Source organism: Melanerpes formicivorus, unplaced genomic scaffold (genome assembly GCF_026170545.1).
Source record: "Melanerpes formicivorus ecotype bairdi unplaced genomic scaffold, bMelFor1.0.p_v2 SCAF_2, whole genome shotgun sequence".
NCBI classification, from domain to species: Eukaryota; Metazoa; Chordata; class Aves; order Piciformes; family Picidae; genus Melanerpes; species Melanerpes formicivorus.
In genome coordinates, this window is record NW_027142354.1 from 52,928,191 (window position 1) to 52,953,289 (window position 25,099).

The 25,099-nt window shown below is 54.3% G+C and overlaps 5 protein-coding genes across 7 annotated transcripts; 3 read left to right on the forward strand and 2 right to left on the reverse strand.

Moving 5' to 3' along the window:
• The first annotated feature begins 121 nt into the window (after positions 1–121).
• CLTB (clathrin light chain B) lies at positions 122–5,182 on the forward strand. 2 transcript variants are annotated; one of them, XM_068161129.1, is made up of 6 exons: positions 122–386; positions 2,045–2,091; positions 3,330–3,447; positions 3,746–3,857; positions 4,300–4,353; positions 4,833–5,182. In XM_068161129.1, the coding sequence occupies exons 1-6, from the start codon at positions 203–205 to the stop codon at positions 5,002–5,004; spliced, it is 687 nt and encodes a 228-aa protein (XP_068017230.1). In that variant the 5' UTR covers positions 122–202; the 3' UTR covers positions 5,005–5,182. The 2 variants fall into 2 exon arrangements, with proteins under 2 accessions (XP_068017230.1, XP_068017238.1); XM_068161137.1 differs by lacking the exon at positions 4,300–4,353 and having other exon boundaries at positions 128–386.
• Positions 5,183–8,525: 3,343 nt separating this feature from the next.
• HIGD2A (HIG1 hypoxia inducible domain family member 2A) lies at positions 8,526–9,322 on the reverse strand. Its single transcript, XM_068161161.1, has 2 exons — positions 9,154–9,322; positions 8,526–8,878 (listed from the first exon to the last, which is right to left on the reverse strand). The coding sequence occupies exons 1-2, from the start codon at positions 9,263–9,265 to the stop codon at positions 8,712–8,714; spliced, it is 279 nt and encodes a 92-aa protein (XP_068017262.1). The 5' UTR covers positions 9,266–9,322; the 3' UTR covers positions 8,526–8,711.
• A 135-nt stretch (positions 9,323–9,457) lies between these two features.
• NOP16 (NOP16 nucleolar protein) lies at positions 9,458–13,427 on the forward strand. Its single transcript, XM_068161148.1, has 5 exons — positions 9,458–9,630; positions 9,823–9,937; positions 11,835–11,904; positions 12,613–12,719; positions 12,986–13,427. The coding sequence occupies exons 1-5, from the start codon at positions 9,524–9,526 to the stop codon at positions 13,127–13,129; spliced, it is 543 nt and encodes a 180-aa protein (XP_068017249.1). The 5' UTR covers positions 9,458–9,523; the 3' UTR covers positions 13,130–13,427.
• Positions 13,428–13,715: 288 nt separating this feature from the next.
• ARL10 (ADP ribosylation factor like GTPase 10) lies at positions 13,716–17,119 on the reverse strand. 2 transcript variants are annotated; one of them, XM_068161193.1, is made up of 5 exons: positions 16,960–17,119; positions 16,190–16,484; positions 15,475–15,637; positions 15,087–15,262; positions 13,716–14,670 (listed from the first exon to the last, which is right to left on the reverse strand). In XM_068161193.1, the coding sequence occupies exons 2-5, from the start codon at positions 16,373–16,375 to the stop codon at positions 14,494–14,496; spliced, it is 702 nt and encodes a 233-aa protein (XP_068017294.1). In that variant the 5' UTR covers positions 16,376–16,484; positions 16,960–17,119; the 3' UTR covers positions 13,716–14,493. The 2 variants fall into 2 exon arrangements, with proteins under 2 accessions (XP_068017294.1, XP_068017283.1); XM_068161182.1 differs by having other exon boundaries at positions 16,190–17,119.
• Positions 17,120–17,196: 77 nt separating this feature from the next.
• On the forward strand, positions 17,197–24,978 carry KIAA1191 (KIAA1191 ortholog). Its single transcript, XM_068161172.1, has 7 exons — positions 17,197–17,389; positions 17,479–17,669; positions 18,982–19,108; positions 20,727–20,851; positions 21,973–22,079; positions 22,407–22,543; positions 23,152–24,978. Exons 1-7 carry the CDS (start codon positions 17,362–17,364, stop codon positions 23,358–23,360), a joined length of 924 nt encoding a protein of 307 aa, XP_068017273.1. The 5' UTR covers positions 17,197–17,361; the 3' UTR covers positions 23,361–24,978.
• Positions 24,979–25,099: the final 121 nt, after the last annotated feature.

Genomic DNA, 25,099 nt, shown 5'->3' on the forward strand with positions numbered 1-25,099 from the left:
CTCGACAGCAGCGACGCCGGGAGAACGCACTGACGAGCGCCGGCAAGCGGCGAAGCGGCCGAGCCCGCAGGGCCGCCCCGTCGGTGATGTCACGCGGCCGCCCCGCCTGCCGCCGCCGCAGTGACAGCTCCGCCCGGACCCGCTGGAGCCCAACCCAGCCGAGCCGCGTAGCCGGAGCGGGAGCGGGGCGGGTGGGCCGGCAATGGCTGACGACTTCGGATTTTTTTCCTCGTCCGAGGGGGCCGGCGCCGAGGAGGACCCGGCCGCCGCTTTCCTGGCCCAGCAGGAGAGCGAGATCGCGGGCATCGAGAACGATGAGGGCTTCGGGCCGACCGATGGCGAATCGGCCTCCGCCCCGGCCGGTCAGGCTGCCCCGCCGGAATCGGGTGAGCGCCGCGCCGCGCTGGGCGGGCACGGCCGGGGGCGCGCCTAGCTGCGTGCCCTCTGGGCATGGAGGAGCTGTCCTGCCCCGCGGGTGTAGAAGAGGGCTGTCCCCCCTCTTGCCCAGAGGGGAGGGAGGGATTCCCATCAGGCTGCACCCCCAGTGGGGCTGGGGTTCCCCTAGGATGCCTAGCATCTCCCATGGGTGATGGGGTTCATGCTGCAGCCCCAGTGGGCAGGCGGCGGGGTCCCCCAGTGGACCGGGCCTGCATCCCAGCACGGGCTCTCCGGGCCTGTACTTCGTCCCAAAGCACAGTGCGTTGGGGTTGTCTTTCAAGCCTCAGTATGTGAGGTGAATCTTGAGCTGGGACTTGCCAGATGTGGGGTGATTCCTTCCTCCTGTGCGAAGGCTGAGTTCCCTGGGTTGGATGAACCCTTGTCTTCGTGTCCCAGTGTGGGAGGTATCCAGGTGGAGCTGAGAAGCAATGACAGCCTTGCCCTCACAGACAGGAGAGCTCTTTAGGATGCAAAATGGAAGGCAAAATGGGAACATTGTGGTCCTAAGCCCTGCAGGGCAGAGGCTCAAGGTCTGCTCTCCGCATGGGCTTGGGGGCACTGTTACCACAGCCCTCTGGCTTCCCCTAACCTAGGCCCACAAGGCCTCTTTATGCTGGCTGTGGAGCAGTGGTTTCATCTCTCCACATGCAGGGCCATGGAAGGAGATCTGGGCCAGAGAGGTGTTGACACTGCAGTGATAAATGCAGTCAGACAGGCTGGATCTGGGTGTAGTCAGAGCTGCACCTTGGGGGTGAGCAGTGTGGGGCTGGCACTTGTGTGAGCTGTGTGTGCTCATGTGGCTGGCTGTGCCTGTGGCTAACGGGCTGGTAAAAACCCTGTGGTCATCTCTGGGAGAGCTCAGGGCCTTAAATGTGCCCCCTTCAAAACCTCCTCTCTCCTGGCAGCAGACACCCCTGCATGGGGTTGGCCTTGTGACCCAGGTGTGCATCTGTCTGTGTTCCCTGGGGCTGGGTGGCAGATGGGGCTGTGCCCCAGCTGTGGATGTCTGTGGGGCCTCATTCCCAGCCCTAACCCTGCAGCTTGTCCCAAGGGCATCTCCCCAGGTGGGTTCTTGAGGTCCTTGGCATGCATGCCTGCCCTCCTCTCCTGTGGGAGCACACTGCAGTATTTCTGTGGGCTCTGTCCCTGGCAGGACTACCTTTCCTTCTCATCTCTGTGCCTCTGGGAAGTCAGCCAACAAGCTCTGGGTCAGCTCTCTGCGTCCATTGGCAGCCTCTGCCTGACACTTGCAGGTTGTGGCTGGTCAGGTTGTCTTTCTACAGCCAGGGCACTTGCCTGTGTCCAGCCTTCTGTCTGGAATAGTTTCCCTAATCTTCAGATAAGATAAAACCCCAGTGAAAACACCACAAAGACATAAATACTCCAAGAGGCTTGTCTGGGGGAGATGCTGGCTGAATTCTGCCAAGGACATGAGATCATGGGGCCTGGCCCAGATGTGTGAGGTGGTTGTGGATGGGTGTGTTGGACTGGAATTGGCACAGACAAACCTCCATGAGCTGATGTGCTTCATTTTGATGAACATCGACCCCCTCTGTGGTTACTTGCAGCTGCCATAGTTGTGTTTTTGCTGTTTCTTTTTCTCTAGCTGGTTTCCAGAATGGAGGAGCCACTGTCAATGGAGATGTCTTCCAGGTGAGAGCTCAGCCCCTTTACCCAGCCCAGTGCTTCTAAGGGAGGTTGGGTAGGTATGGGGCCAGCACCCTGCTCTTCTGTCTCCAGGATTGACCTTAGTTTGCTCTGCAGTCACAGAACAATTATGGTCCTCCTGGAAATGACTGGGTCTCATGGGGTAGTCCTGGCTGCTCCATTCTTATTCCTTTTTGAAGAGAAAATTAATCCCACCTGCTGTGACCTGCCCCAAATGTATTTGCAGGTGGCTTGTGCCCTGAAGGAGCACCTAGGCCCTAAGAACAGATCATAGATCCTGCATTCCCCCTAGAAGCACCCATTCTTCAGCCTGGGTAGCTCCTGGAGGCCCCAAGGGCAGTCAAAAGCATTGCTTGGCAGAGACCAGAACCAGGACAGAGCTGCAATGGAATGCTTGCTTTGCTGGCCTAACAGCATCTTCCATTAAACCCACTTGCCCCATGGCCAAGAATGGTTTGTGGGTCTCAGCTCCCTCTGGGAGCCCAAAGCACACCTCTGCTGGCTACAAAAGTTGTGCCAGCATCTGACAAGCCCTTCAAGCCACTTGGTGCCCAGCTGTGTGGCATGTGCATTGCCTATGCCTTGTTTGTGGGATGATAATCATATCAGGAACAGGACAGACTTAATTAGATTGGGGATCTTGGAGCAAAGCCGTAATCCCACTGCTGAGCTCGGTGTCAGGCTGGGCATCCTGGCCAGCAGAAGGTGTTAGGAAAGGTGCTGAAACAGTGTGGTGCTGGACTTGGTGGGAGCTGTGTGGGCAGCTCAGAGGACTGAGGGAGGCTCTTGCCTGCAGGCTGGTGTCCAGATGGAACATGGTACCTCCCCTGGGCTTGCCTCTCACCTGGGCTTCATTCTGTCTTTTGTGACCAAGACTCTAACGATGGGACCAGGGAAGCCTGTTGCTGGTGGGGAGCATGTCACAAGCCTGGTGGCTGTCCTCTGCTGGGGGGCTGCCCAGAGGATGTGAGAGCTGGTTTGGCAGTTAGCAGCAAGTCAGGAAGGGGAACCCTGGGAAGTGACAGGGCCTGGGGCTAGGACAGCAGCTTAAGCAGTGCTTCAGGGACAATGTCCCAGATGTCCTAGGCTGTCAGCCTCCTTACTTCCCAGGTTAGCTTGTCTTGACTGCTGAGAGTGTGGAGTCCTGCCCTGCTTGGAGCCCTTCAAGGTGGCTGGGCTGTGGGCAGAGCTGGTGCTGATGGTGAAGTGCTCATGTCCCATAGGAGTCCAATGGTCCCACGGATGCCTATGCAGCCATAGCCAAGGCTGACCGGCTGACCCAGGAACCTGAGAGCATTCGAAAGTGGAGAGAAGAGCAGAAGAAGCGCCTGGAGGAGTTGGGTGAGAGCCAAGGCTGTGCATGGCCACCTTTGTGACACTATGTGATGCAGCAGTCAGGGCTCTTGGGGTCCCTCACCAGCAGGTGATCCTAATGCATCGCAGAGAGGGGTCTCATGCCCCACACCGTGTGGGTGCCCCTGCTAGAGATGTACTGTTCTGGGGCAGCGATGCCTTTCACACAGTACTTGTGGGGACTGGGGACAGGCCTGGGGACCTACAGCTGTCCTGCCTGCTGAGGGGCTACCTAACCAGTGTGTGCCAGTCTGGCTGATGGCATCTCGTTTTGCTCTGGCCTTAGATGCAGCATCAAAGGTGACTGAGCAGGAATGGCGTGAGAAGGCCAAAAAGGACCTGGAGGAGTGGAACCTGCGTCAGAATGAGCAGGTGGAGAAGAACCGGGCAAACAACAGGTATGCTGGGGTCAGCAAGGCCACAAGGGCTGCAACACAAGCTGCTGTGCACCAAGATCTGCCTTCCTGGGATATCTGGGGGCTTCTTTCTCTAAAGTGGGGTCCAGCTCTGCAAGGATGGAGCTTTGCCAGGCAGCCAGAAATGCCCCAGGTCTTTGAGCAGCTCCAGTGGCTGTGCAGAGCTGCCCTGGCTGGGACCACACTGGGCTCACTCTGGGATCTTTATGTCTCCTGCCCCCTTCATGGGCGTCACATCAGGCAGAGTTGGGGCACCGTCTCTGCAGTCCTGCTGTCACTGGCAGGTTTTCCTGGTGCCGTGTATGCTGTGATGAGTGGGTCATGCTCTGTGGGAGGACGCTAACCCTCTCTCTGTTTCTCTCTTTCTAACCCTCTGCCTGCCTGTCTGCTCTGCACTCTCTCTCTCTCTGTGCCTCGGGGCTAGGATCGCTGACAAAGCCTTTTACCAGCAGCCGGACGCCGATGTGATTGGCTATGTGTATGTGCCTCTTATGTATCCTGCCCCCGCAGGGTCTGCCGCCCTGGCCCCAGCACTGGCTGCCCAGCCAAGGGGAGGGGGGGATGCTTGGAGATCCTTGGCCCTGGTGAGGTCCCGGAGGGAGGATTATGCAGCTGAGTGTCTCTAGATGGTGGAGTTTTAGGAGGCAGGTGGAGCTCCTGGAAATGCCCTTGTGGGGACTGTTTGAAGAGGCAAAGCCCACAGGGTCTTGTGCGTTTTGGAGGATGACTCTGGGGGTGGAGAAGTCTTGGAAGCGGGCAGACATCCCAGTGCCCCTGGATGAATGATGTCTTAGGTGAGTGCAGCCCTGAGCATTGAGTGTCTCTGGATCCCAGAGGACGCTAAGCTCATCGGCTGGAGCATTGGGACAGGAAGTGGGGACGCAAGGGGTTCCCAAACTGAGGGGAGGGTCTCGCTGGAAAAGCTTCTGTCCGTGACAACCCTCAATGTCTTGGCAGGGCCTCAGAGGAAGCATTCCTTAAGGAGTCCAAGGAGGAGACCCCGGGCTCTGAGTGGGAGAAGGTGGCCCAGCTCTGTGATTTCAACCCCAAGAGCAGCAAGCAGAGCAAGGATGTCTCTCGGATGCGCTCGGTGCTCATCTCCCTCAAACAGACGCCCCTGTCCCGCTAGCTGCCGCCTGGCACAGCCGGGAGTGCAGCAGGGCGAGGCTGGGCTCACCGAGCCGGGTGGCTTCGTGGGGCCAGCCCAGAAAGGGCCTCATCCTGCCTGCCCCTGCTGCCTGGTGCACGCCTCGGCTGTGAGTCACCAGTTGTAACTCTCCCCATGGTTTTCCTTTGCTTAAAAGGTGCATCGGTCTCTTTTTACACTTATTTATTACTGTGGCATTTCCCTAGGAAGCAACACTGGGTGGCAGAGCTGAGTTAGCAGGGGAGCCCCAGCAGGAGGTTGTGCCCAGGGGCCTGGCTGAATGGGAAGGGCAACCCCCCACCTAGTGTTCTGCACCTCACCCCTATGCTGGGAATAAATCTGCCTGTGGCTGCAGCATGGCAGTCCTCTGTCTGGGCCTGGGTCCTAGCTCTGAGACAGTGATCCTAGTGGGACCCTGGGCTGCTGCCTGCCTTTCCCATGGGGTTTAGAGCAGAGCTGGTGCAGGGTGGTGTGAGGGTTGAGAAACAGCCCTGTCTCAGCTCCTCACTGTAAGGTCCTGCAGGAAGCACAGCTGCAGTGTGATGCTGCTAAGCCAGCAGGGACTGATGAATGTGAGTGCAGACAACCCAGGCTGGGCCAGGACTGACTGCGGTTGCCCCAAGCTCAGCAGAACTCTTCACAGCCTGGCTTTACACCCCAAAAAGCAGGCTCCCAGCAGCAGTTGCAGTATCCATGTCCCATCCATCCTGTGTGCCCCGCAGTGGGGTGGTGCAGGGCAGTGAGTGTTCAGGATGTTTTCTGTCTCTCCTGCAAGACCACCAGCAGTGAGGAATGTGGGGTGCCAGGTTTCAGGACCCTTGGCTCTGCTCTGCTCCTTAGGATGGGGTGGAGGCTGTGTTGTTGCAGGGAAGGAGGTCAGAAGATGTAGCTGCTATGGGGCAGGTCAGGCTCCTAACTCCCCAGTCCAGGGCCCCAGAGCAGGACTGGGCAGAGCTCTGGTGCTGGGGCTTCTGCTGCCCCAGAAAACAACCTGCATGTTTGTCTGCAGCTGCTCTGTGGCTTCTCTCTGGCCCCTGCTGAATTTGCAGAGCTATGCCAGTGTGGCAAGATGCCTCAGTCCTGCTTGCTGCCCTGCAAGGCATATGCTTTCCAGCCCAAACACCACCTTTCTCTCCTCTGCTTAGTGGGATTGGCACCAGCCTTGGAAAACTGCCAAATTCATGGCTAGCTGGAGAGGGTCAGGCCTGCATTCACCCTGCTGTGGGGTAGCCTTGAGCTTGTGCCCCAGATCTGGTTCACTTGGGGCTTGGAAAGAGCTTGCAGCAACAGGCTTAGGGGAGACATGGAGCAGAGCCCAAAAAACATTTGCTTGAGGCTCCCTGCAGAGCCTTGCTCAGCTAAAAAGCAAGTACCCAGAGCGCTCCTGCCATGCAGTGATGGCTCCACGAGTCAGGAAGGTCACCTACCCTGCTGCTGCACCCCTTGGGTGAATGAGCACCCTTGTCTGTGGGCACGGGCTCAGCAGTGGGCTGGGAAGGGAAATGGGTGTGTAGGGACTCACTTGGTGTTGGGTGCTGGGATTGTGCCCCCTTTTCCACAAGGCTGACCGCTCCCGTCGTCCCCCCGCGCTCCAGCACGCCAGGCAGCTGTGCTGTGGTGCAGGATGGACGCTGATGCAGGATAGGTCGGGACTTGGCTACCTGCCTTTCATGTGGGACAGCAGGAAGTGCCCTCTGGCGGCTTCCCGGGGGCAGGCAGCTCCACTGTACTCTGTCCCTCCGGCCTCCACACGCAGCAGGGCCCCTCAGTCCCCCAGCTGCTGTGCCCCCGTGTCAGGCAGGAACAGCCAGCTCCTGGGGAGCCATGCCCACAGCTGTTCTACATCCCCTCAGCTTTGGTATCCGTGACTGTTCAAATTACCTGTTACAATAAACCAACATCTCCAATCCTACAGGGCACTGTCATCTTTCTGCTTCAGCAGTGCACGTGTATTTGGGAGACCACAGAACCTCCTGCAGAAAGGAGGAGAACCACATCCTACAGGAAAAAAAAACAACAGGAAAAAACAACAGGAGAAAAAAGGAAAAAGAAAAAATAAAGGGAAACAAAAAGAGCAAGGGGAAGGGCCAGAGGGTTTGCAGTAGGCCATGGCAGCAGGACCAGGGAGCTCTGCTCTGCCCCTAGGGTCCTGCATGCCCAGCCAGGCTGAGCTGCTCCCATCCAGCTATGCTATGCCTGCCTCCAGGCTGCACTCACAGATCTGACCACCAGCTGCCTCTCACACTGCTGCCCCAAGCCTGGCTGGACATGCCAGCAAGGCAGCCAAATGCAGCTTCTGTGAAAGACGTGCTGAGCAGGCAGCAACTGGGGCAAGGCAGACAATGCTCCAAGCTACCTAGTGCCAAAGTGGAGCTCACCCTGTTCAGCACTGGTGATGTCTTGTCCCCCACCCTTGTGTCTCAGAAGTCAGCTCTGGTAGGCCAGAGCCCTCTCTCTCTGCCCAAGCTCAACAGCACAGTTCCCTGGACAGGACAAACCAAGTGCTTGTTTGTGGGCAGTACTGGGTTTCCCTTTCACCCCATCCTCCAGAACTGCCTGTAAGGGCAAAGCAGGCTCAGACAGCTGCAGAGCCACCTTAGGCCAGGGAGGGCAAGGGTGCAGGCAGCAACATGCAGACATCCAGAGTGCCTGGGAACCCTGCAGGAACTTGCAGCAAGGGACTCCAGCACGATCAGCCAGTGGTCTGTGCCCTGTCCCCTGCAGGTATGTTCTGCCCACAGGTACAGCCTGCTGCAGCCACACAACAGAGAGCCAGTGTCCTCCCAGCCCTGTGGCCTTGCACAGGAGAGCAATGCTTTGTTGCTCACCAAACACCTTCAGTAATGATTCAACACCAACAGTGGGCCCTGGAGCCACCCACCACGATGTTTGTCATGACTCAAGTGAAGCAGCTCCCTCTGGGAAAGGAGCACTTGGCTCAGCAGTGAGTTCCAACTCCCAGCAGTGAGCTGTGCAGGAACTGCCCCCCAGCAAAAGTAGCTGAAGCAGCAGCAGCAGAACTTGGAAAACATGGCCAGGCCCCATTTTGGAAATGTGAGTTCCCACACTGTTTTCACAGGGAGCTGCATCTTTTGTGTCCTGCTTGCATCACCACACCTGTGAGGTGCCCACGTCTGTTCCCTTTCCTTCCCGCATTCTCTTCTGGCCTCCCAATGCTCTGCAACCCAGTATCAGCTGCAACTCACTCTATCACTCACCAGTTGCAGTGGAACACATTATATTATATCCCCAGCTTGTCTGACACTTATGAACTCTTTACTGCCAGGATCAGGCCATAAACAGAGCTGTTCCTTCCTACCCAGGCAGCTCATTTCTCAAACATTGGTGCAGCACCTGACTAAAGCCACACCTCAGTGCAGACCATGAACCACAGGACACCATTTTATAAGAGGTCTGCCAGGGTGGAGAGCCTTAGTGAACTGCAGCCTTGAGTGCTACAGGAGGATAAGCTGTCAGGCAATTAAAAAATACCACAACCTAAATTTCAGGTTAATCACAGAGGTGTATTACCCACGTTTCCAGTGCTCTGGAACACAGCTTCTCTGACACTTGGCTCCACCAAGACATCACAACTGTCTCTGAGAAAACTTCATCTGCAGCCAGAATCCACACTGACGACTGGGGCATAAGCACATCACCCATAGCTGCAGCTTCTTTCTTGCCTGACTTCACTTTCTAGATTTCATGGCTGTGACCACCATGCCTCCCAGGAGGGCCACGAAGGTGAAGCCCTGGGCCAAGACACGTGCCCGCATCATCTGCTGAGACCGACGGATGTTGCCTCTCTTGAAGCTGATCAGTCCATAGGTCAGGACACCAACAGTGCAGAGGCAGCCTGCAGTGAAGGACGGAGGAAGAAGGACAAAAGGACGCTGAGCAGGGCAGGGGCTGCGACGACCAGCTTATACCTCCCTCCCGCCTTCCCCACGACCTGAGCGTTACTGGGTCGTTAGACGACACCTTCAAATAAGAAACATGACCTCCCCGCAGGGCAGCCTCTTGGGGCTGGGTTCAGAAGGGGCGGATCACTCGTTCCCAGCCCTCCTCCGTCACCACCCTCGATGGCCCCGGCCTTTCCTCCCCGCAGCCCCCACCTCGTCCCTCCCTCACCAAGAGGAACCAAGGGATTCTCGCGGGTCTTGCGCAGGAATTTGTCCCCGAAGCCCTCCTGTCTGAACATCGGCAGGTCGCTAGGCTCCAGGGGGGGAGGCCCGGTCGTCATAGCTGCGGCCCGCTGGGAAGGTGACTACCCGCGGCCCTGCGCGGCTACCGTAGTTCGGAAGCACCTCTGCGCTCTCGGCGGCCAATGGGAGAGGGGAACCGCTCACTTCCCGCCTCTGCCGCGGGGTGTGCTGGGGGTTGTAGGCGGCAACCCGAGTAACCAGAGGGCGGGGCGCTGGGGTGAGACTACACTTCCCGTGGTGCCCACGGGACAGCCTGCCCCAGCGCTCGGAGACAGCGGCAGTAACGTGGGTTCGCCATGCCGAAGGCGAAAGGGAAAGGCCGGCGGCAGAAATACTCCTACAACCTCAACCGCAAGCGGCTGTACCGCAGTGCCCGCCGCCGCGCCGCCCCTCGCATCGCCTGGTGAGGGCCGCGCCGGTGGGCACACTGCGGGGCGTGGGTCACTGCGCGGGCCCTGGGCGCGTGCGGGAGTGGATGCCCCGGGAGTGTCTGCTGCTCCGCTCGGTGGGCGCTTGAGGGACGCTCGTCTGTGGGAAGGGGAACAGGCGGTGAGAGCGAGAGCAGTTCGTGATTTCCATGTCTTTCCCCATGCAGCTCGCATATCCGCCATGCCTGGGACCCGACCAAGTCGGTGGCTCAGAACCTGGCCGACATGGGCCTGGCCGAGGATCCCAACAAGGCCGTCCCCATCCCTAAGAAGAAGCTGCTAGTAAGTACCGCTGAACGCCACTGGGAAAGGGGCAGAGGGCCTTGGCTACTGCACTGGGGAGGTGGAAGGTAAGGTCTTCTCCGGGACACAGAGGAGGACCACAAAACTAATCAGAGGGCAGGAGCATCTCTGAGGAAAGAATGAAAGAGTTGGGGTTGTTCTGCCAGGAGAAGAGAAAGCTCCAGGGAGAATGTATTGTGGCCTTCCAATACTTAAAGGGGGCCTGCAAGAAAGACAGGGATAATCTTTTTAGCAGAGCTTGTTGTGACAGAACAAGGGGTGCTAGCTTTAAACTGAAAGAGGAGACATTAGAATAATTAGAATAGAGTAAACCAAACCAGGTTGGAAGAGACCTTCGAGATCATCGTGTCCAACCCATCAACCAATCCAACCCACCCAAACAGCTAACCCATGGCACCAAGCACCCCATCAAGTCTCCTTCTGAGCACTTTCAATGACGGCGACTCCACCACCTCCCCGGGCAACCCATTCCATAGCGCAATCACTCTTTCTGTATAGAACCTCTTCCTAACATCCAACCTGAACCTCCCCTGGCGCAGCCTGAGACTGTGTCCTCTTGTTCTGGTACTGGGTGCCTGGGAGAAAAGACCATCATCAGCCTGTCTACAACCTCCCTTCAGGTAGTTGTAGAGAGTGATAAGGTCACCCCTGAGTCTCCTCTTCTCCAGGCTGAGCAACCCCAGCTCCCTCAGTCTCTCCTCATAGGGCTTGTGTTCCAAACCCCTCACCAACTTTGTTGCTCTTCTCTGGACTCGTTCCAGCAAGTCAACCTCCTTCCTGAACTGAGGGGCCCAGAACTGGACACAGTACTCGAGGTGTGGCCTAACCAGTGCTGTGTACAGGGGCAGAATGACCTCCCTGCTCCTGCTGGCCACACTGTTCTTGATGCAGGCCAGGATGCCATTGGCCCTCTTGGCTGCCTGGGCACACTGCAGGCTCATGTTCATCCTACCATCAACCAGCACCCCCAGGTCCCTCTCTGCCTGGCTGCTCTCCAGCCACTCTGACCCCAGCCTGTAGCACTGCATGGGGTTGTTGTGGCCAATGTGCAGAACCCGGCACATTCAGGCTAGGTATAAGAAACAAAGTTTTTACAATGAGTGGTAAGACACTGGCCCAGGTTGCCCAGAGATGTGGTGAATGTTTCCAGGGCTGGGGCATCCAAGGTCAGGTTGGGTGGGTCTTTGAGCAATTTGATCTAGATCAAGATGTCCCTGCAAGAGGGTTAGACCAGATGACCTTTAAAAGTTCCTTCCAACTCAAACCGTTCTGTTACGAGGCTGGTCTTGGGAAAGCAGTGTGTAGAGGAGTTTGCCTTAGAACACGATCAGGTAGCTCTGGACCCTAGTCTCTGTGGGTGGATGGGTTTCTTATCTTTATTTCATACGCTTTTCTTGCCAAGATCCTGTCAAGGGAGCGAGCTATGGTGTCACAAGAAAATAATGGGCTTTGGAACAAGTATAAATTGCTTCAGTCTCCTGGGAATTTTCTGAGAGAGGTGGGGTTGGTAACACTGCAGCTGAGTTGCTCCTGATAACAACAAAAGTCTCTTTGTGTACAGCAGTGCCAGCCTGGCTTCACTGTGTTGGTGGGCAACATTTGCAGGTGAAAGGTGGCCCCACTAAATGTAAGACTTGTTTAAAAAAAAGACCCCAGTCAAACATAAAACCCAGGAGTGACCTTTTTTGACACCTGTCTCTGTTCACACGGTATTGCCAGCTCAATGGCATAAGTAAGGCTCTGTTTAAGTCAGATGAGATTTCCCAGTCCTTCCAGCCATTGTATAGCAGTTTGGAGTTTTGGGAGCAATGTGTGGAGACATATCTCTCTTCTAAATGGACTTTCCTTGAGTTTCCTTCTTTTTCATTTTGCCCAGGGGATGGAAGTGGAAAGCGATGGACTGGAGCAAGGAAAGAAAATCGTGCGGAAGCCCTACGTGGTGAACGGTCAGTGCCGCTTCCGTCCTGCCCAGGGAGTGCTTCACCACCTGCAGCCCTGGCGAGTTTCCTGCTGAACCCTGCTGCTGCCATTGCATTTGGGTCTCTCCCAAATCCCTGTGTGCTACTTTATCTCTCACCTCTGTGCTGACAGACTTCCTTAGCTTGCTATATTGTGCCAGGGGCCAGGAAGGCTGTTTGTTAATTCTTGTCCAGGCTTGTGGGTTTGTAGAGGAGTACCCTCTCCCTGGCAGCAGTCAGCTGGGAGTTCCCAGCCAGGCCAGTAGCTCTGCCATTCCATACAAATTTCCTTTTTTTATACCTGTGCTTCCCTTTTTGCAGTATTTCTACCTGTTCCCCCAACAGGGGGGCATCAGGGTGACTAGAAACTCTGGCTTCAGGACCCTGTGTGTTTTAGTGCTGTGCTGGGCAGCTCTGAACAGTCATGCTCTGCAGCCTAAGCAGAAAGGTGTGAGCTGGAGAGGAGCCACAGCACAGGCCTGGATGCTGCAGCCCATGTGAAAGGCTGTTGTCTTGTGTTTTCATGCACTGTCATGCTAGAAAGCAGCTCTGTGTTTGTGAGCAGCTGAGCTGTGTTGCAGGATCATCTCCTTTCTGCAATACTGGTAGGGTTTGGTCTGGGGAAAGAGGCTGGGGATCTCTGAGGTGCTGCTTGCTTCCCTCCCCTGCTTCATGGGATCTCTGTTCTCTCTCTAGAGATGGAATATGAGGCCAGTTTCCCTGAGAAGAAGTCAAACACACTCTCACGAGACCTCATTGACTATGTGCGGTACATGATACAGAACCATGGGGAGAACTACAAGGTGAGTACTGCCTGTCCCAGATTGAGGAGCACCCAGTCCTGGATCAGTCCTGGACCTGCAGGATTTGAATCACTAATCCTCTGCCCTGGATCCTGTTTCAGTCAACTGATTGTTAATGGGAAGCAGTACTTTGAAACTTGACCCATGCCCTGTCTGAGTCAGGCAGTGATTACAGCTGGCCTGAGCGGGCCTTAGGGGTGAGGCTGGGCTGATTGGGTGTTTACTCTTGGGGCCACTCCTCTGACTTACCTTCTCCTTTGTCACAGGAAATGGCTCGAGATGAGAAGAACTACTACCAGGATACTCCCAAGCAGATCAAGAGAAAAATCAATGTATACAAGAATTTCTATCCTGAAGAATACAAGGATTTCATCGCGTCACTCAAGCCAGAAAAGATGGATGTGCAGTGACTGCCTCCTTTTCTCAGATTAGCCTCTAAGTGCAGGCTTGATGTCACCATTTCCTGAACCAAGTGGGGACTGACAAGCTGGTGACAGTCACTCTCAGGCTCAGTGCCTGCAAGCTGAGCTATGCAAACCCTCTATTGATGGAGGAAGTACTTTCATTAGGCAGAGACAATTATAACCAGGTATGAAAGACTCTTGGCTGTGACTTGTAGCATTGGGACTAAATGTGTTGTGCCAGCTGCCACACAAAGGTAGCAGCACTCCTTTTGCCTTTTTAAAATAAACCAATCTTTCAGGCTGGTGTGAGTGTCACGTTCATGAGCTCTCACTTAGCACCAGCCCACTTCAGTGAGCTCCTGGTGCCAACACGTGGGACGTGGGCATTGGGTGCTTGTCACCCTCTGCAGCAATGGGGCTGGGGGCCAGCAGGGTGTGGGCAGAACTTGGGCTTTTGTTGATTTCCTTGTAGGCAGCAGTGGTTGGAGTGGGGCCACATGCTGCTTCCTTCCCCTACAAACAAACTTCCTGCCTGGAGCTTGGAAGACCAGGCTGGGGAGCCCTTCCTTGCCAAGGAGCTGAGATCAGAGCAGAGTGATCAACCTCCTTTATTGACAAAAGGAAGCAGTGAATGTACAAAAGGCTTCATAGCAGAGACCAGCTGGCACATACCACCTTTCCCTGATGTCCTCCCCAGCTTCCATGATGCATGTTCCAGGACCCAGGGGCCTGTGGCCTGACCCAGCAGCCTCCTGCCTGCAGGTAAGGCATCCTGTGGTTCTCGACATTGGCTCCTTCCCCTTCTCTCTGAGGCAGCTGAGGGTGAGGGAGACCATGCAGGGGAAAGTGCCTGCTGAGTGCAGCTTCTACCGAACAGCCTGATACCTGCCTTCATCTCGTAAACAGGGTTTTGAGTAGAGTTTGTGGTATTGTACTCAGCCCCAGTGGAGCACAGCCTGAGCTGTCTCCTGGGAGGAAATGTTCATGGCAGCTGGTGAAAAGGCAGGCTTGCTTGTTCAGCCCCATTCATTTAAATCCTGCAGGGCTGCTGTGAAGGTGTGGGGCCCTGCCCTGTGCTACACTTTCCTGCTCATCAAGAGGTAAGAGCCATGCTTGTGCCTCCATCCCAAAGATTTTGTCCCTGAAGTGGGGGAGGCAGCTGCCCTCTCCCTGTGGCAGAGTGCAGAGCCTGCTGTTTGTGTTCCCTAGAGGCAGCTGTGCTACAGCTCAACCCAAAACCTTGTGGAGTGGCAAACACTCCAGCACTGGCAGCCTGCTACCAGCGAGTCTGCATAACTGCTTCCATCCTTGCACCATGGACCTCTGGGAAGCCATGTCAGAGGTGGAAGCTTGTCTGCCCCCGTGTGGGCTCAGGACTGAGAGAGCAGAGTGACCAGCAGGTTCTTCACATGGAGGACACTGTTGGTGGTGCTTAGGCTAGCCCAGGTTGCACTGGTGGGCAGGAGGAAGACCTCGCGATGACCACTGAGCGTGTGCAGGGCCAGTTCCTCCCACAGCTCTGCCGTGCTCAGGGCATCACTCTTGTCCTGTAACCGAGAGAGGCAGCTGCTCAGAAGGGGAACAGTGCTGGGAGCCACACTGCCAGCTGGAAGGGGCCCAGTCCTGCCTGTGTGGTCCTGGCAGAGGTTGTGCTCAGGCAAGGCTGCCTTGCTTTCGCACTGCAGTGGCTTGTTGCAGGCTAAAGGGAAGCAGCACGAGGCATGCGCTTGGCCACCTGCCTGGGGAACATACTTCCTCTTAGGGATTTTGCATGCTGCTGCTGGGGTGCTCTCCTAAAACTTCTTAGCTGGGTAATAGCAGCTGTGCCTCTTACAAAGACAGGCCCCAAGAAAGAAGGGGCAGGTTTTGGGTATTAAGATTTCCCCTTGGGGCCCTGGGGAAACACAGCTTTGCTGGGAACAGCTAGAAAGTCACCTGCAGGGGCAGAGAGACAGACACCCACCTGCTTGTTAGCCAGCACAACCAGGGGCAGCTGGGGCTCTGCATCCAGCAACGCGTGCAGCTCCTGACGTGCCGTCAGCAAGCGCGACCTGTCCACCGAGTCCACCACAAACACCAGCACGTGGGCCTGGCTCAGGTAGTGCTGCCAGTACGCTCGCATGTTCTGGCTGCCACCCACTGTGGGAGAGGGGCAGGGTTAGGCACTCGTGTGAGGGCGAGGGGGTCTGCCACCATCCTGCAGCACTCCAGGGAACCACATCTCTGGTCACCCAGGGTGCTCCCACTACTTGAGATGCTCTGCATCCCCAGCCTGGTGCCAACAGGTTGGGGACCCTCTGGAGTGTGTAGGTTCACCTCTGGGGGACACAGTGGGGCCAGGCCAAACTTACCCTCCAGCAAGTCCATCTCCAGCCCCTCTACACAGAGCTGGGCAGAGTTGAAGCCGTAGGTGGGAGCGATGCTCTTCCTGGCTGTCTGACTACAGATGTAGTGCAGGATGCTGCTCTTCCCAGCCCCATCCAGCCCCAGCACCAGCACCTGCCTCCAGGGCACCTGTGAGGAGCACAGGAGGGGCTGGGTGGGGCACTGGTTCTGGGATCCTCAGCCCCACGCTCAGGCAGCTGACTGCGTGACCAGCCCAGAGCAAGGGATCCTGCCGTTCCCCACAGCACCGCAGTCTCCAGCTTGGTGGGCTCCAGTAGAGATTCAGACAAGGGGGGGCCCTTCCCCACCAGCATGGCTGCAGGAGGGCCCCCAAAGGCCGTCAACCTGCGGAGTATCCTGGGGAATCCAGTATGGCCAGCTCCAGGGGGTACTGGCCCTGCCCCTTCCTCTGCCCCACGTGCTCGGGGGTATCCCGCTGGCCATCCAGAGCCTTCCCCTGGTGATCCCGACTCCCGACTACTTTCCCGGTTGGACGGTCTCAGAGATGTGAGGAACCCGGAGGGATCCGGATCTCGACCCCGTGCCCCAGACCCTTCCCGATGGGCTCGGGGAGATCCCAGTAAACGGCTCCTGGTATAGGGAATCCCGGGAAGATGGCAACCCTTTTCCCGCCCCGCGACGAGTCGGCGGTGCCAGCGGGGATCCCCCCCTGCCCCTTACCGTGTCACCGGGGGGTTCTCGTTCCCGCAGTTCCCGCAGCTCCCGCTCCCACCAGCCGCTCCAGTCGGTGCCGGTGCCGGTGCCGCGGAAGTAGATCTTCCAGGCGATGAAGAGCAGGGAGCCGAGGGCGGCGACCGCAGCCACCAGGGTTAGGGTCAGGTCCCGGAGCGCGCGGGGCGGAGCCATGCGGCACCGGCACTGTGCGGCCGCCGTGCAGCTGTGCTCTCTCTACCGGCTGTGGTCCCCGGGCTGGGCGCCAGCGCCAGTTGTGCCCGCCCTTGACGTCACTGCCGCACTTAAAGGAGCCGTTCCGACCGTGGGTGAGGAGAGAATGATGGATGGTGACGAGAAGAAGGGACAGGGAGAGAGAGCGATGGAGGAAGGGAGGGAGGGAGGGATGGAGAGAGAAGGGAAGGGGAGGTGGAGGGATGATGGAATGCTAGGACGGAGGTGGGATGAGGAGGGACAATGGGAAGAGGGAAGAAGGCAGCAGGGCGTCCCCAGCTAGTGTGCCGACACATGAGCCGCCCCCGGGCCCACACCCGCCTGGTACCCTGGCACCCAGCACAGCAAGCACCCGGGGGCCCAAGACTTGTGCCCGCTGCCTGTCAGGCTTATCATCAGCTCCCCCCAGTGGCGCAAAGCAGCCCGGCCTCAGGCCAAACTCCACTAGGAGCAGCTGCGGGGCCTTTCCTGGAATCTCTGTGCCCCGCTGCCAGCCCCACTGCCGGGGCACGGGTGGGCTGAGCTCCCCTCTGAAGGACCCACACGTTTTGCTGGCAGAGCTGGTGCATCGTCGGGCAGGAGCAGGCGGTGTGCTGAGGCGGGCAAGGCCAGGCAGCATCACCATGGCGGGCCCGCCCCGCCACAGCGGGGCCTGACAGGAACGAGGTGCAGGGCGCCCCTAGTCCCGCTCCAAACCCCGCCCCCCGCTTGGCTCCGCCCATGCCGGCTGCCCCGCGCCCCGCGTGGCCTAGACTCCACCTCCCAGCATGCCTCGCGTGTGGCCGGCAGCTCTCGCGGGGCCCGCGCGCCGATAAGGGAGCTCCCTCAGGGCTCCCCTCTGCAGCTGCCCTCCGGTGGCAGCTTAGCCATGGCGCCGCTCGGGTCGCTGGCCCCTGGCCTACTGCCGCCCACCGAGCCTCGCTAGTCTCAGCCCGGCTGCCGCCGCCATGAACTCGCGGCAACCGGATGCTCCTGGTAAGCCTGCCCCGCTTTCGCTCCCGCTTTTCTCCCTACCGGCCCGGGTGGGCCGCGGCGGTGCTGAGCGCTGCCCTCTCTGTTCTCAGCGCTGGAGCAGGGCGGTGGGGCCCGCCCGGCCAAGATGTCGCTGCCCATCGGCGTGCCGCGCCGGGCCTTCAGCTACGACGATGCCCTAGAGGACCCGGCGCCCATGACGCCGCCGCCCGCAGACCTGTGCGCCAACGTCCTGTGGAAGCAGCCCGTCATCCCTGAGCGCAAGTACCAGGAGCTCTCGAAGGTACGGGCCGGCTGGCTGTCGCGGTGGCCCTGGCCAAGACGTGCCGCTGTAGCCTGGCCCTGCAGACCTCTGCCTGGCTGATGCAATGCACCGGGCAAGCTGCCTTACACCTGCTGGGCACTCTTAGCCCTCGGGAAATGCCGGGAGAAGGACCTGCCTTGCTGCCTGGCCCTGTTGTGGGAAGGCAGAAGTGTGGTTATGATTAGGCTGTCCTGGGAGTCTGCTTGCTTGTGGGAGACTCTTTTGGGTAAAAAACCCCAAACAAACAAAAAAACCCAACCAAAACAAAGAAAAAACCCTAAACCAACCAAACAAAAAGCTGTGACCAGGTGTAATTAAACCAGGGTGACAGGGTAGTCTTATGTTGGATGTGTGAGCAAGTTCCCCTGAGAGGCTGTGGATGCCTCATCCCTGAAAGTGTTCGAAATGGGGTGGTATAAATCTTTGAGTGACCTCACCCAGTGCAAGGTGTCTCTGCAGGAAGCAGAGAGGCTGGGCTGAGAGGTCTTTGAAGGTCTCACAATCCACAGTGTCCTATGAAACGTCTATGCTTTGAGTGCAAGACTAGCAGCTTTAAAAGCTGGGGTTTTTATGTTTGAAGTGAAGTTAAATGTTTTTAAAGGGAAGCAAGTAACTCTGCATCCCTTTGAGTTTAAAATGCAGGTTTAAAGTCGTGCCTGTGGAATGTGTGAAGCCTCAAGTTGTGCTTTAGCGCAAAAAGCAAACCGATGAGTCGGGGAACTGCAGCTCCTGTGTTAGGAGGAGGAGGAAGTCCTTGTTTCACAGGATTTCTTGTTTTCAAGCATTCATTTGCTCTCTGTTGCTGGGCTCTTGTGATAAGTGGTAGAACTATGAACACTAGATGTATGAAGAAACTGATGCAAAGATTGAAGGGGGAAAGCAAGATGTAAGTACCAGCCTCTAGGTTGTGTGACTGGTGTTGTGTAAATAGCTGTTCCTGAGCTCTGTGTGGGAGGGTGCTCTTGCCCAGTTGACCTTGAAGTCCAGTTTGCAATTATGAGAATTGAAGTAGATGCCTTTTTTTTTCCCCTATTGACCTTTGTGTACTTCAGTCAACAACTTTGGGCCCTGTGTGTTTACAATCCTTAACAATGAACAGAAGATTTGAAAGTTTCAAGCTCTAAACATTTCTGGGCTGTAGTGAGAACAGTGTATGGGTTTCTTCTGTGGGATGCAGTCTGCCTAATAGAGCAGCTTGGCCTTGTGTCTTCTTTGAGTAGTCAAAGATGTGTCCTGGTAAGCTGCTGTGATACTTCCTTGTCTTAAACCATACCCTGCTGCTTCTCCACAGATTGAGGAAGGGGATGCTAACGTGAATGCACCTGCCATACCTCCTTCATCATCCACTGAGAGTGTGAACAGGGTACCTGTGGTGAAGGCCAAGGCCACTCATATCATCATGAACTCTCTCATTACAAGTAAGAGCTCTCATCTCTAGTGGGGTGTGGGCACATGCATGTGCTCTACCTTAGTAATGCCTGAAGGGAACTACTAGAGTTCCTGGACAGCTTGTGGTTTCAGACCAGCTCTGCTCTTGAACTGTATGAGGATCCTTCTAGAAAAAAAGCAAGGAACTAGGGGATAGGCCACACTTGCTGCCTCTGTTTCCAGGTGCTGGAGATGGGTGGTGAGGGAGGAGTACTGGGTACACTGTGTGCTGATAGGACACTGTGGTCCACACCACTTGGTGCTGGAGTGCAGAGGTGGCTGTTACTCTGTTTGCTTATTAACTTGGTATTTCTGGATGGCAGATAAAGCTCCAGAGTTAACTGGTGGGGAGAGCTGACACACTGTGGTAATGGAGCACTTGCTGGCAGTTGTTAGTTAACAGGAGAGCAGCTGTCTTGCTAACAGTAACACTGAGTCAAAACAAACCTCATAAATCATGATGCTTTAAAATCAAATGGGGTCAGTTATGTTTGCAGAGAAGACATGCCCATTTGCAATGAGGAATTATTCATGTGTTAAATCTGTCCCTGCTGTCTCTTCTAGCAGCTGGGATCTGAGCTTCATCCTTTCCTCTAAGCTGTGCTTCCAAAGATGTCTGGGTGTTTATTTTGTTTTTTCTCAGACCAGCATTTTGGATTAGATATTTATTTGCACTTATTTCAGTCTTGGCTCAAAAATAACCTCCACATCAGAAAATAACATCTGGGAGTATGGACAGACTTCTGGAAAGCAGTTCCTGTTCTAGTCTAATGGTAAAATGTTAATCTAGTTAAAACTATGCCAGCCCTAAACATCTTGTGCAGTAAGAAGTGAGGAGCCCAAACTGTCACCACCCAGGAAGAATGTTCTGTCACAAACTGGAAATAAGCAAAGGTTCTTTAGGTTTCTCATGCAGTGCACTACCCCTGCAAATGACTTTTACCATTAACACAGGAAGTGTTGCCTATTTTAAAGATGTTGGGCTTTCCCAGTAATCTTTGTGCTCTAATTCCTTCTGACTTAGTTCCACTAGGGAATGAACATCTGCTGCTGCTAGTGGGGGGGAGTGTGGTGTTTTTTTCCAGAACTGAAGTTGATATCGGTGCTCATTCTGTATTTGGCTGAAATAGTTTATTTTACCTAATCTGGGATCACAGGGAGACTTCAGCACCTGTTCTGCAAGGCTGTCAATGTCAGGTGGGCTAGTGTGGGCAGCTTTTCAGAGGACTGGTTTTTGTTGTTGCCCAAAACTACCTTTTGCATCTAGAGGGCCTTTTAAAACCCAATTTATTGGAGTCTCTTCCATTTAGGGAGTTGCAATTAGGAGTGATGCAGCAGGTAAGATGATTTTGATTACAGATATTGCATTTGTAATACATCTGGTGATTTAGGACAAATCCCTCATGCTTCATTTGACTTAGCCCTATGACTCAGGATAGTTTTCAAGTGAGGATGTCCTTTTAGCTTCTGTCTTGCTGCCTCTATCAACTCGTCACAGCGTGTGGGTATGAATGATGAAGAAAGTCTTGTGTTTGGTTACTTAAGTTGCCTTTTTTGTCTGGGACAGCTTGTGATGGCATTTGTGGTATGTGCTCTTGTTCATTCCAGAGCAGACTCAGGAGAGCATTCAACGCTTTGAGCAGCAGGCAGGCCTGAGAGATGCTGGCTACACTCCCCACAAAGGCCTCACTACTGAGGAGACCAACTATCACCGTGTGGCCGAGGCAGTCCATGTAAGGCTTTCAGCCCGTTGTGGTAAAAAGTTACCTACCCACTTCCATTTTAGAGTAGTGTTAGCCTTTATAGTTTTGAAAGAAGCTATCTTTCCAAGTGGAAACATCCTGTCAGAACCTAGTTTCTTGCTCTGCCTTGGAGTGGTGCCCTGCAATTGGCTGTGGCAGCTGTTTGTCCTGAGAGAACTTGTAAACAATGTGTTTCTGATGCGGAAGTTAGCAGATGGAAGTTGGGCTTGCCTCTTGCTAGAAATGGAGACAGAAATCTTGAATCAGCATGTTTCTGATGAGCTTGGTTGCCCACGGTGATCTTGCATTTGGAGTTTAATAGCAAACTCTCACAGTGTACCCCCACAAGGTCAGTGTTTTGCTAACGCATTGAACTGTGTTAGTGTCGCTTGGATAGCCACCGGGAACGTTCCGAGAAGGGGCCTGCCTGGTTGCTGTTTGAACTGTAACTGCCCTTCAAGTGACTTCTTCAGAGTGCATTTTGTCCTGACTTGTAATGACTTGGTTCACATGCACCCAGTTCCTGTTTATCTGATGGCCAGGTGTGCTCCTCAAAATGCAGTTCATCGCGGTGCTTCCATCCTCTTGGATGTGAATTGCTTCCTGGGGTCTGGTGCTCCTAGGCCCTGTACCTTCTGAGCAAGGTGTGGTCTTGCCTTCAGTAGAGAACTTGTGGGACTGAAAGCTTTGTCACTTAAAGTGCTGGAGACCAGTAGTTGCTATGACATTTAGACTTGTTACTGGATAGCTGGACTGATGTGTAAGCTGGCTCTGCTGTATCTTGCAGGCTCCCTATGAGTGCTGGAGTAGAAGCAGTACAGTACTGCAGTTGCTTTGAATTGCAGAGTGAGCTGTAGCTGTTATTTTACTTCCTCTAGTCTAGAGGATGTCATGAGCATAGACTTCCTGAATGCTTGTATCTGACATGGAAAGATGGTTTAGGGTTATATGCAAGAATGGCAATACTGGCTTTAGCTTTAGGTACAATGACACTTAATATCCATTGTCACCTGTGATACAAGCAGTTGTCCAGCTTATATCAAAGCTGCTGTTTGTTCCTTATCTTGTATTTAAGCTCTATTGCTTCTATGTTCTCTTCTCTCTCCTAACAGAAGCTAAAAATGCAGAGTGGAGAGATGACAAAAGATGACAGACAGACTTCTTCTGCTCAGTCCACCCCAAGCAGCACACCCCACTCTTCTCCCAAGCATAAGAACAGGTACTCTGTTCTGGCAGACCACTGCCTCCTTTGAATTTCACCCCTTAGACAGTCACTCACTGGTTGAGGAAGTTATTTGTAGCATCTTCCACCTCAGCAGCCTGTAGGAAACCAGAGTGTGCTGTGGTTTTGTGCTGGATACATCCAGTGCAAAGCTTGTGGAATTTGAACACACATTGTCATCGTGGGTGGTAACAAATCTGTTAAGATTGTTTGAATTGCTGCTGCTAATTACATGTAGAGTTCCCAGCACAGTGAGGCCACTTGAAGTATTCATTTTCATGCCTCATCTCATACATACCAATGACTATTTCTTTTTTTCCCCAGGGGCTGGTTTAGACAGGGATCCTCATCTTCTATCACTGGCCCAGACTTTGCCGTGGAAAAGGTGGGGGACAACTTGCCATCTGAAAGATGGAGCTTTTTTGGACCCAAAGCAATCCAGAAATCCACCACTGATCCAGGTATGTCCTCTTAATCTTCTGTCCTGCAAGACCTGGTCTCCAACCTGGTTTGGTTTATTCCAAATAAAGGTTTATTCTAAAGGTGGTGGAGTTGCCGTCCCTGGAGGGGTTCAAGAGGTGATTGGATGTGGCACTTGGTGCCATGGTCTAGTCATGAGGTCTATGGTGACAGGTTGGACTCTATCTTTGAGGTCTCTTCCAATCTTGGTGATACTGTGATACCTAGATGAGTACAGCCACACACCAGAGTTGTAATTATTTCTGGAGCCTCATCCTGCTTGCCTTGTTACTTTCTAGGACCACCTTTGTGATCCTACTATTTCTCTGCATTAATAGGCAAAACCTATGCCAAGAATCTGAAAGTAGAAATAACTTGCCCTGGGCTGCAGTGGAAAGGCAGGATGTGAAGGTGCCAGCTTTTCACTCTGCTTTCTGGTGGAACCAGGACTGGAAGTGGCAGCCACTGATGTGGAATTGTCTTTAGATGAAAGGAAGCTGCTGGGTCTGGTGTAGGCTTTCTGCAGTGACACTGCCCACTCCTGGGAGCAGTGGAAAAAGGGCTTGGCTAGTTTTCCTGGCTTTTACTTACTGTGATTTTTTTTCATCAGGAGGATTTACCATCCAATCCTATAAGGGTGCCCAGAAGCCTTCCCCAATGGAGCTGATGCGTGCTCAGGCTACTAGGATGTCAGAAGATCCAGTCACCTTCAAGCCACCCAAAATGGACATTCCAGTCACAGAAGGGAGAAAACAATCTCCACGTTCCCATAATATCAAACCCCGGGATCTGAACGTGCTCACTCCCACTGGGTTCTAGGAAGAATGCTTCTGGTGTCTTTAGTGAGCTACAGGGTGTCTTAGTTGCTGCTTCCCTGTCCTGTTGTGCTGCAGTGAACTAGGAAAGTCTCCTTTCCAGCTCTTCATCTCAGAAAAGGAACCAGTTGTGAGTGTCCTCCTAGAGCCACTTCTGGAAAAACTCCTGTGCTAGTCCCAAGCCAGTGCAAACCATCTTGTCTGCTGTCTTGCCCCACTTCAGTTGACTGGGCTGCACTAGGTGTGTTTCCTGGCACACTGCACCACAGTAAAACCTTGAACCCTATTTTGTGGGGTAGGACTGTGTGTGGTGTGCAAGCAGACTGGCTTGCCTACCTGTAGTCTGATTGTCTTGTCCTGCTCAGTGCTGAAGTAATCTCAGGAGGATTGTGGTTCTGTCTGGCATATACAGAACACCAGCAGAAAGTTACAAAACCAAGCAAGGACTGAAAACTGCAGCAGTAACTGCCAGAAGGAAGCTGCTCTGGGAGTGTGGTGAGTCAGCTTTCAATGTGGCACTGTCTGTTGGTGCCCTTACAGTTCAACACCTGGTACTACCTTGTCCTTGAAGCTTTTTTTAAAGGAATAGTGATGATTCTAAGATGCTCTTGCAGGGAACAGAATCTAATGACACCTGGCATTAGTGAGGAAGAATTGCTTCTCTTACAACTCTGTTCCTCCAAACAGGTGGAAATGACCAGAGCTGATGTGGCTTGAACTAAGTAATTCTCCTTTCTTTTCTGCAAAACAACACTGTCCTGTCCTCTGTAAGACAGGCCTCCAGGAGCTGTGGCACTCTGGTGTAGCTTAAATCTCTTAATTCCTTCCCCCCCCCCCCCCTTCTAGCACCTTGTATGAATCATGTAGAAGTGTATTTGACACCAGGGGCACTTCTCAAGTGGGTGGTCTTTTAAAATTTGCATTAAATGCATTTTTCAGGGCTAGGAGGAGGACTGAGATCAAGGCTGGATGTGCCTCCCTGCTATGGTACAAACATAGGTGATTTTTAGCCTAGCCAGAGCCAGTTTCTGGGCAGAACTATCACTTGCTTTCATGAGAAGTGGGAAAAGTACAAGAAACTCTGGGCTACAATATAATCCCTTAAGCATTGTAGGCAGTGTTGCTCTGTAACCTTCACCTGTCCTGTGGCGAATGGGTCTCTTTTGATCTCACAACTGTTGCAGAGCTCCATCAGTAGGCTTTCTGTAGTGATGTGGTGGCACAGCAGCCTTGCCTCTGGTACTGGAAGCTTCTCTGTAGCCAGGACATTGTGCAGAGGTTATTTAACAGGTGGTAACCATTGAGCTCTGGAGTTTCTGCTGCCTTAAACCAAACATTCCTCCCAGAGGGTGAGGCAGGGTTGGCTCATCTCACAAGCTGCTGACCCCTCTGAAGCAGCATATTTTGTGGCTTTGCATCTCTCAAGCTTCAACAGCACTGCCAGTGATGTGTTGTATGGAAAGTCTCTCACCTAACCAAGCAGTTTCCACTGTCACCACTCACTTGTACCTTGGCAATCAGTCTCTTGTTTGACATTAATTTATTTGTCTGTATTCATGTTGAACATGTGTGATTTTTGTTTGGTTTGTTTCCTACAAGAAAATAAAACCCTTGTGAACGGAGGTTCTGTGTGTCAGCACTAGGAAAGCATCTGTGGGAGCAATGGAGTTGAGGCTCTGCCTGGTTAGGCTTTGGCAGCACTTGCATCAGGGTAAAATGTTAGCTCTAACACTCCCTCTTGAC

Coding starts and splice junctions, on each gene's coding strand:
- CLTB (XM_068161129.1), top strand. CDS start 203: ATGGCTGACGACTTCGGATTTTTTTCCTCGTCCGAGGGGGCCGGCGCC. Junction 387..2,044: donor GGCTGCCCCGCCGGAATCGG/GTGAGCGCCGCG, acceptor CTTTTTCTCTAG/CTGGTTTCCAGAATGGAGGA. Junction 4,354..4,832: donor GCCGATGTGATTGGCTATGT/GTATGTGCCTCT, acceptor ATGTCTTGGCAG/GGCCTCAGAGGAAGCATTCC.
- HIGD2A (XM_068161161.1), bottom strand. CDS start 9,265: ATGACGACCGGGCCTCCCCCCCTGGAGCCTAGCGACCTGCCGATGTTC. Junction 8,879..9,153: donor GAATCCCTTGGTTCCTCTTG/GTGAGGGAGGGA, acceptor CCTTCACTGCAG/GCTGCCTCTGCACTGTTGGT.
- NOP16 (XM_068161148.1), top strand. CDS start 9,524: ATGCCGAAGGCGAAAGGGAAAGGCCGGCGGCAGAAATACTCCTACAAC. Junction 9,631..9,822: donor GCCGCCCCTCGCATCGCCTG/GTGAGGGCCGCG, acceptor TTCCCCATGCAG/CTCGCATATCCGCCATGCCT. Junction 9,938..11,834: donor TCCCTAAGAAGAAGCTGCTA/GTAAGTACCGCT, acceptor CATTTTGCCCAG/GGGATGGAAGTGGAAAGCGA.
- ARL10 (XM_068161193.1), bottom strand. CDS start 16,375: ATGGCTCCGCCCCGCGCGCTCCGGGACCTGACCCTAACCCTGGTGGCT. Junction 15,638..16,189: donor GAGAACCCCCCGGTGACACG/GTAAGGGGCAGG, acceptor TGCTCCTCACAG/GTGCCCTGGAGGCAGGTGCT. Junction 15,263..15,474: donor GGAGATGGACTTGCTGGAGG/GTAAGTTTGGCC, acceptor CCTCTCCCACAG/TGGGTGGCAGCCAGAACATG.
- KIAA1191 (XM_068161172.1), top strand. CDS start 17,362: ATGAACTCGCGGCAACCGGATGCTCCTG. Junction 22,080..22,406: donor TCTCCCAAGCATAAGAACAG/GTACTCTGTTCT, acceptor TTTTTTCCCCAG/GGGCTGGTTTAGACAGGGAT. Junction 22,544..23,151: donor GAAATCCACCACTGATCCAG/GTATGTCCTCTT, acceptor TTTTTTCATCAG/GAGGATTTACCATCCAATCC.